General features: G+C 39.9%; 1 protein-coding gene across 4 annotated transcripts in view; it reads right to left on the bottom strand.

The window, feature by feature from the left end:
- Positions 1 to 9975, bottom strand: part of marveld2a (MARVEL domain containing 2a) — a 107411-nt gene extending 97436 nt beyond the window's left edge. For 3 of the 4 annotated variants that reach the window (XR_013845338.1, XR_013845339.1, XM_080046928.1), the window contains exons 1-8: positions 9939 to 9975; positions 7146 to 7239; positions 4346 to 4921; positions 3223 to 3454; positions 2548 to 2732; positions 1668 to 1888; positions 1359 to 1397; positions 770 to 951 (exon numbers count right to left, since the gene is read on the bottom strand). Coding sequence is in view for 2 of the 4 variants with exons in the window: in XM_080046928.1 (XP_079903054.1) it covers positions 770 to 951; positions 1359 to 1397; positions 1668 to 1888; positions 2548 to 2732; positions 3223 to 3454; positions 4346 to 4904 (1418 nt within the window). In the remaining 2 variants the exon portion in view is untranslated. The remainder of the gene's footprint in view (positions 1 to 769; positions 952 to 1358; positions 1398 to 1667; positions 1889 to 2547; positions 2733 to 3222; positions 3455 to 4345; positions 4922 to 7145; positions 7240 to 9938) is intronic. The other variant, XM_080046929.1, reaches the window with a different exon arrangement.

The raw sequence follows: 9975 nt of genomic DNA on the forward strand, positions 1-9975 counted from the left end.
TTTAAATCAAGGCTCAAAACCCATATGTACACCCTGGTGTTTCCTCCCCATTAACCTCTGCACTACTTACTTACCTCTGCACTACTATCTGTGTTTATGTGGATGTATGGGCTTTACGTCTTTTATTTTGGTTATTGTTATTTTACCTTCATTGTTTACCTACTGAATGCACTATGTACAGCACTTTGGACAGTGCAAACTGTCATAAATGTGCTTTTATAAATACATTTTACTTACTTACTTACTTATAACTCACCCAGGCCCTTGCGCACAAATCACCCCATCCCCAGAATTTTGGATAATAGGCATGATGCAGCAATTTAGGGTTGACATTGTGCTAACTATATAGACTCAAAGTGTAGCATACCAAAGCACTAAAACATGTGTCAAATGTTTTCAAACGTGTCTATAATTGTTCAGACACAATAATCAAAAAACCTTGATCATGGAAATTTTACTTTGAAAGGCAAAACACAGTTTTTTGAGCTTAAATGTGCTTATATCTTATTCCTTGTGTCTCCCTTCTTTACAGGATGAGTCAAATGGATGGCTCTTCTTAAATATGTGGTCACATTTCCAATTTCTTCCACGGTTTTCTAGAAACAAGGGGTTTTGCAACTTCCAAAATGCACAAATCACCCCACCTTCCCCTACTTATGGATATTATAATTACTTTCTACAAAATCTGCTAGGAAATAAAACCCACAATTCTACACACTGCAGGTTTAATGTTACAACTATAACTGTATTTGTATTGAGCAGTACTCACGCGATGTAGTCTGGCAGTATAACAGGTTTGGGTATGTGTCCCGATGGTATGGCTCCCTGTAGAACCTTTGGAGGAGCGGCTTTATGAACCGTCTGATTCTGAATGGGAACCACGGAGGAGCCCTGGACCTGCTCTGGTGCCCGAGGGACAGGGGCCGAGACTGGGCCGGAGACGGGAGGGATCTGGGGGGGGGGGGGAGGGGGGGACCATAAAATACACACAGACAGACAGACAGACACAGACAGATAGATAGATAGATAGATAGATAGATAGATAGATAGATAGATAGATAGATAGATAGATAGATAGATAGATAGATAGATAGATAGATAGATAGATAGATAGATAGATAGATAGATAGATAGATAGATAGATAGATAGATAGATAGATAGATAGATAGACAGACAGACAGACAGACAGACAGACAGACAGACAGACAGACAGACACACGCATACACAAACAAACAAAAAAAACACACACACAGCTATGTTAAAAAAAGATACAGTAGAAAACAAACGAAAAAAATAATCTCAGATAAATAGTGTGTATTATGATTTGAACGTTAAACATCATAATGAGATACTTACCAATAACTGGGCCGCTCTCGGAGGGTCGGAGGGATGCGGCTGTGTAAACAAAACATTTACATTTAATTATGTAACAAACTAAACTGTTTTTTTGATTTGTGGTGTTTTTTTTTGATTTTTTAAATATTTTATTATGATATTTTTGTTTTAATGTGTTGTAATAAAAAAGGAAAAAGACATTAAAAACATATTGTAAAAAAAAAAAAAAAAAAAAAAAAAAACATCACACCAATATAAAACATCACCTCGCAAAAGCTACGCACTGTAGCTTTAAATATAAGACTATGGGGACACAGCTATATATCTCACCTCATGTCCGTACTTCTCCCGGTACCTCCTGGCTGCCTCGTGTCTCCACAGCTTGAGACAGACCATGGCTCCGATCAGATAAACTACCAACGTGACGAACAGGAAGATGATGGCGGCCGTCTGCCCCGCCTCCGTCCGACAGAACGCTCCGTTGATCCCGTTGTTAAAGATGGGATAGGAACACAGGCCGCCACGCGTCGTGTCCCGCACGTACACTATGCCTGGTGGACAATAAGTGAACATGGTTTTTATAAAGGCAACCTTCCTCACTTTCCACTAGGCAAGGCAAGGCAAGTTTATTTCTATAGCACAATTCAGACACAAGGCCACTCAAAGTGCTTTACAGGGGCAAGATTAGAATACATAAAACACATTATAAAACATTTAAAAGCGAATAAAAGAAGCAAAAAGTGGTATCAAGACACACACAGATGTCTTATTCGTCCAGAGATTTGTGAGAGATACATTTTCAGTGATTCTGGAGAACGCTTGTTGTCAAAATCAGTGAATATCTCCTCATGATGCGCTACCTTTCTGTACTGTGTGTGGGGTGGGCATTGAAAAAACATGTGGTTTACTAGTATATATAAACAAAGGGGCTACCGTAGCTAGCCACATAACCGTATATAGAGCCTAGGCTGTGTATTATTAACATTGGATTTTTTCAGGGCAAACACAGTACGGACAGGTGGTGGATCGTGAGGAGAAACTCACTCAAGAGTTCTCCAGAATCGCTGACTCCACCTTTAATAAAATAAATAGTAATAAAACTTAAAAACTTGCATAAAAGCATAGCTCAAGAGTAGATACAATGTATGTTTGTGTAGCTATCTAAAATCATTTCCCTATCATAAAGAAATAAATGAAAAATGTGACCGACCCGCTGCCATGTACAGCACTGCCAGGGCCAGGTTTAAGACAAACTCAGTGAGCGGCCACCATGTCGAGTCCAGCAGAATGGTGCGGTAATACATGGTCATCCCCAGCACCAGCATTATGACCGTGATCAGCCAGGCCAGGCCCGCCACCACCAGTATGAAGGGGGTCTTAGGGCCAGAGTAGTAGCTGGATGGATGGATGGAGGGATGGAGGGAGGGATGGAGAGAGGGAGGGAGGGAGGGAGGGATGGATGGATGGATGGATGGATGGATGGATGGATGGATGGATGGATGGATGGATGGAGGGAGGGAGGGAGGGAGGGAGGGAGGGAGGGAGGGATGGATGGATGGAGGGAGGGAGGGACGGAGGGACGGAGGGAGGGAGGGATAAGATATACAATTGACAGACAAGGATATGGACAAAAGGAAAAAGTCAGTTAAATATTGCACATAAGATATTATAGAAATAAATAAATAAATGAATAAATAAATATTAAAATATTAAACATTGTCCAGTGAGTGTGTGTGTGAGAGAGAGACAGACAGACAGACAGACAGACAGACAGACAGACAGACAGACAGACACACAGACAGACAGACACACAGATAGACAGTTAGACAGACAGACAGACAGACAGACAGACAGACAGACAGACTTCAGACTTCACTTGACATACCTGCCCCCTGTGCCTTGTCCATAGAGCCCTCCTCCGTATGCCCCCCCTGGAGAGGAGTATCCGAACATGTTGAACCACTCGTTGTCTTTGTGGATGTACGCGCACACACACGCAAACACAGCGGCGCCTAGCAACAGCTCCACACATCCCAGAATCCTTAGCAAACCCGCCCAAGACTTCATGAAGCCGTAGCGCTGGTGGTAATCTTCCACCTGCTCACTGTAGGTCAGACCTGTGTGTAGGAATTAACATTTTATTTTTAATAATTTCATAAAATCATGTTTGTTTTTTTTGTTTTTCTTTAACCTTTATTTATACAGGTAAATCCCGTTGAGACCGGAGACTCTTTTACAAGGGAGACCTGGCTGTTCCCATTTACACGTTACCATTCACTCACTAATTCATACACTGATAGCAGGCTAACTATCGACATTCACACTTTTCATTCAGATAGGGTCAATTCATGCTAGTGATAGGCCTATGGGATATTGATAAACATTTTTTTTTTATATTTTGGGGGAATTTCCCCCGTAAACGATAATTGACAATATTTTGCTTCCATTAAAAATGTCAAAATCAGTGAATGTCTCCTCACGAACTGGTATGTAAACAAAGTGGCAACATGCCAGTTTACAGAGTCTAGGCTCAAAAACACTGGATCGTTTCTCATCGTACACACAGTACTGACAGGTAGTGGATCATGAGGAGATATTCACTGATTTTAACAACAAGCGTTCTCCAGAATCACTGACTACACCTAGCAAGCTACTGCAACATTGAGTATAACTACTAGTTTAATAACATGGAGTTCACTACTCCCCAAAACTTGTTAAATCAACAGTTAAGATATTATAGCAGACGATATACGTACAGCTCTGGAAAATATTAAGAGACCACTCCAAATATTCAGTGTCTCTCGTTTTACTATGTATAGGCATATGTTTGAGTAGAATGAACATTTTGATTTTATAATATAAACTACTGACAACATTTCTAACAAATTCACAATAAGAATATTGTCATTAAGAGCATTTCCATTAAGTAAATTAGAGATGAAGATTTAAGAAAAATCCAGACTGGTCTCTTAATTTTTCCCGAGACTGTGTATCTCAGACACTGTTACCTGTGCGGTGGGAGCGCCCTGATAACGACTCATGTCCGTCCCGTAGCTCCAGCAGCTCTTTGCGTGAGTTGTAGCTCCCGGCCGACCCCCCATACGGGTCCCGGTGAGACCCAGGGAGGGAGGGGGACTGTGGGGGGGAGCAGCGCACCCCACCACTGGAACTATTGTTGTTGTTTTGGGTCTCAGACTCAGCGTCAGACATGGGCCAAGGCTTATTGCTACTGCTACGGTTACTCCCACGGAAAAAAATCTTCCAAGAGTCGGGGATGAATTTATGGACCGGTTTGATATCCAGGGAAGGGTCGTCTAGGTCTTGGTCGTTGTTGGTGTTGCCCAGGTCTGAGGTGCCGTCGGTGGGGTAGATTTCGAGGCCGACAGGGGGTTGGTCTGGAAGCGGTGGAGGTGGTAAGGGGTCGGCGCTACGGGCCAGGTGTGTGTCTCTTAGGGGGATTTCGAGGGGGTCTCCGCGGGGTAAGGAGTAGCCCTGAGGCACCTGGTCGTAATAGGGCGACTGGCGGTCACGCTCAGTGCGGCCGTAAAATCCTCCGCCATAGGACATGAGGATGGTGGAGGTCCCTGAGAGAAAACACAGACAGACAGACAGACAGACAGACAGACAGACAGACAGACAGACAGACAGACAGACAGACAGACAGACAGACAGACAGACAGACAGACACACAGACAGACAGACAGACAGACAGAGGGACACGCACAGACACACAACATGTTCATGTTAATAGTTGCTAACAATAAAAGAATTACACAGCTGCAAGTAATATCTTTTCGTACAGGTGGAAAATATTTGTTGACCATTTTTCAGCAGAAAAGCCAAAAACCTGCTGCTCAAATATGATTACATCTGTTGCTTTACTATGTGTCATAACATCTGAAATGATATATCTTTGGGTTTTGGACTGTTGAAGGGATTATAAATGTATTATAACAGCCTTCAAGATCATAGTAGCTAAATCATTAAACCTGCAGTGTGTAGAATTTTGGGTTTTATTTCCTAGCAGATTTTGTAGAAAGTGATTATAATATCCATAAGTACATTTAATTTAGTGCATAATAGCTCAAAAAAAAATTTTAATTATTTTTTTTCCCCTTAGAAAGGGTCTCATATATGTCCATATTTCTGCATATTTTGGACCAAGGCCTAGTGCCGCCATCTTGAAAGTGTCATAGTTGGAATGTCATCAGGTGCATTGTTTAAAATTTAGAATTGTTCTTGTCCTTGAAGGCCACTGTAGCTTCTGTTATTATTCGAACGGGTTGGGGTTACCCAGGGAGCGTTGCATTCTAGAACTTTGTAGAACTTTCTTGATGATGTCATATTACACACTGCACCTTTAAAATGTTTAATTTTGTTTACCATGTATGTTATACGTATGTTGTCAGCGTGTTTGGGTCTGAATGTATGAATACAATATGTTTATGTGCAATGTACTGATATTGCTCTGATTATTTTCTCATTTAATTGAAGGTAGACTTGCCTTTTTTATTTTATTTTATCAACACATGACGGTGTTGTGTTTTTAGGCTGAGGTTTTTGTTCTTTGGTAAACAAGATGTAAAACACTGCTGATTAATGTCTGATTGCCTATGAAGGAATTAATAAAAAAATCATAATAAGAAATCATAATTGAAAAAAATGTTTAATTTTAATTTTAAACAAAACATTGTTTTTTTTAGAGCCCTGCTGAAGACCTATAATGTCCTGTTGTGAGTTGTTTTCAGTCAAAAACCCAAAGAAAGTCTATTTCTCCTCCTCCTCATAACTGAGAAGCAAAAAAATAATGGAAATAATTGCTTGAAAAACGACATAACAATTAATCAATGAACACATTTTCTAACCAGTCACTTTTCTTTCAATTGTTTTAATCTAACATCATACTACTAACTATCATCAAATCAAATCATTAACAGAACTGTGAAGGCAAAGGAATAGAGGAGACGGGAGATAAAACAATAACCAATATCCAGACTAGAGTAGAAATATAAATAGGACATTGAGGTAAATCCATCATGCATCAAGTCATTTAACTCCACAACCAGACAGACAGACAGACAGACAGACAGACAGACAGAAAAGACAGACAGACAGACAGACAGACAGACAGAAAAGACAGACAGACAGACAGACGTACAACATATAAACCTTAACCCCCTCACTGCCTCAGGTCACCATAGAAACAGATCTTATCCCCAATCCTCCTCCATGCAAGCTCAGTCAAGAATGCATTTTTGTGCTCAAGTGAAATCAGCTGGACTCAATTCTCCCCTTATGTTGTTATTCTAAAACTTACCGGACTTCAGAAAGCACAAAAATACATTCTTTAACTATATATACGACCAATCAGACCAACGTTTAAAGCCCACTGTCTTTAAAGGTGCAGTCAGTGATTCTGGAGAACGCTTGTTGTTAAAATCACTTTGTCAAAAATCTGTGAATATCTCCTCATGATCCGATACCATGTCTGTACTGTGTGCACGCTGAAAGAAATTGTTAATACACAGCCTAGGCTCTGTAAACTGGTATGTAAACAAAAGAGGCCACCATAGCCGCTAGCAACATGCCAGTTTACAGAGCCTAGGCTTTGTAATAACACTGGATTTTTCTTTTCGGCACACACACACAGTACAGACAGGTAGCGGGATCATGAGGAGATATTCCCTGATTTTGACAAAAAGTAAATTCCCCCAGAATCACTGACTCCACCTTTAAGCAGCCAACATGATCTCCAGATAATTAGAAATAATAATAATAATAATAAAAATATGAACTGAGCTTCAATACCTCTTTCACACGCAGTCACTCAACACGACTTACATTGGTTTGCGGGTCACAATGCAAACCTGGTTCGATGGAGACACAGTGAGCGAGGAAGCACCTGGAAAAAAAAACACACACACACACACACACACACACACACACACACACACACACACACACACACACACACACACACACACACACACACACACACACACACACACACACACACACACACACACACACACACACACACACACACACACACACACACACACACACACACACAAAGATGATTTTAAAAAAAAGGCCCCTGCGAACTTGAATGAAAGCCTTAGGTCATAGGCGCTTCAGAGATAAGTAGCTTGGATTTTAAAAAATTGGAGACTTGAGGAATATACATTGAATTGAAAAGTTGTCTGTATAATAAATAAAGCCAGTTCTATTCTTGCACGTCTAAGCAGTCCACACTTACTCTGTAAAATAGTCAATCGCCTGTTTCGATGTACAAATATGAAAATAATATTAAAGATTTCACCGTTTTTGGTGCTTTAGAAAATCTTTCAAATCTAAAACAACAGCTCAGACTTTGAAGAGGCCATCTTGTCTTCACCAGAAAGTCAGGGAACAAGCCAGGAAATACGTAAACAAAATACCTTAAACCGATGAGGAAATATGAGGTATGAGAATATAATTCATGCAACTTTGATCACTTTTATATAATATAATATGTATTACTTATATATATATATATATATATATATATATATATATATATATATATATATATATATATATATATATATATATATATATATATATATATATATACACTAACTTGTGCTTTTGATATTGTTTTATAGTTTTTGACAATTGCATTTTACTGTTTGTTCCATTTATTCTATTGTTTTTACTACACAATGTGAACCTCCTTCTATCACCTCCGTAATATTGCAAAGATTAGATCCTCCCTCCTTCACACCCCACGCTGCTGAAAGACTCATCCATGCCTTCATCTCCTCCCGCCTCGACTATTGTAATTCACTCCTCGCCGGCATCAGCACCACCTCCATCAACAGACTCCAACGTGTCCAGAATGCCGCTGCCCGTCTCCTCACTCACACCAACTCGTGGAACCACATCACCCCAGTCCTCAAAAAGCTCCACTGGCTCCCCATTTTCATTCCGGATCGATTACAAACTCCTGGTCCTCACCTACAAAGCCCTCCACCATTTGGCCCCCCCATATCTATCTCACTGGCCTCCTCTCCCCCTATCAACCCCCCCTAACTCCCCCCCGGGCCCTCAGATCCTCCTCAGCCAGTCTCCTCTCCACCCACGCATCAAAACTATGCAGCCTTGGCGACAAAGCTTTCTCCAGGGCAGCTCCCAGGCTCTGTAACACCCTCCCCCAACATATCCGTGACTCTCTCTGAGTCCCTCACCATCTTCCAGTCCAAACTCAAGACCCATCTCTTCTCCTCCGCCTACCCCTAGTTCACCCACCAACCCAACTCTACATGTTATTTTTGTTTGTTTATTGTTTTGTTTTTGTAAAGCGCTCGGAGTGAGAGAAGAGCGCTATATAAATAAAATGTATTATTATTATCATTATTATTATTCTTGATTATTATTATTATTATTATTATTATTATTATTATTATTATTATTATTATTATTATTATTCATTATTATTATTATTATTGATTATTATTATTATTATTATTATTATTATTATTATTATTATTATTATTATTATTATTATTATTATTAATGTTGTAAAGCGCTGTTACTTTCATGTTGCTCCTTGAATCCTTTATCTGTTTGTTATTCATCAATCACATGTTAGCACCTGATTTCTGATTCAGAAACTCTTTAAAACAAAATGTACAGCTTAAAGTCTCGACTGTATTTGACCACTTTCAAACACAGGAGTCTTAACTCTGATACAATAACATAACAATTGAATAAAGCCTGTTAATAATAATAATAATCAGTTTAAGCCCATAGTAATATCCTGATGTGTGTGTGTGTGCAGCATGAAGTTTGTCAGATAAACAGCTAAATGTAAGCCTTCATTTTGGACCTTTTTATGTATACTAGTATGAAAGAAGACATGTTATGGAAGCTAAATATACAATAATCTCAAATTGACCAGCGCTTGAAAAAAACAATGATTTTGCCCGCAGTGTCTCACCCTACAGAAAATATTCAGGCAGATAAATAGATCATACAACAATCGCTGTGGACATAGGCCTTAAAACATTAAAGCTTAATAGTTGAATAAAGCAGATAATAAAAATCAGTTTCAATATCCTGTGTGTGTGTGTGTGTGTGTGTGTGTGTGTGTGTGTGTGTGTGTGTGTGTGTGTGTGTGTGTGTGTGTGTGTGTGTGTGTGTGTGTGTCTTTGTGGCACGCAGCCACAGACAGCGGGGCTCGGTCAGAGCAGTGCAGAAGAGTGGAGGGAAACAAAAGTCAACTTCACACTTTAACTCTTTCATATCCCTCCGCGTTCAAACATTATTCTACTTTAAGACGTATTGCAGGCTACATTTAGCATGTAGCTTTCTTAAAAACACGTCTACAACGCCTATGATGTCTTCCTGAAGTAGCTATGTAAGAAAACACCGAGTTGACCTAGTGAAGCGAACATAACATAGCCAATCGTGTCTTTACAACCTTCAAAAAGTGGCTTATTTTAGTAGAATTTGCGCACGGCTCCATATGGATACGCAGCGTTTCTATGGGTACGCTATTAGTAGGCTAGATAGGTTAATATGACGTTAGTAAAGATATTGTGCAGGTCTGCTTATTACCTTGTTCGCTTGCTTCTTGTACTCCCTCTTCTTCTTC

This window comes from Ammodytes marinus (assembly GCF_949987685.1).
Source record: "Ammodytes marinus genome assembly, chromosome: 18".
Taxonomy (NCBI): Eukaryota; Metazoa; Chordata; class Actinopteri; order Uranoscopiformes; family Ammodytidae; genus Ammodytes; species Ammodytes marinus.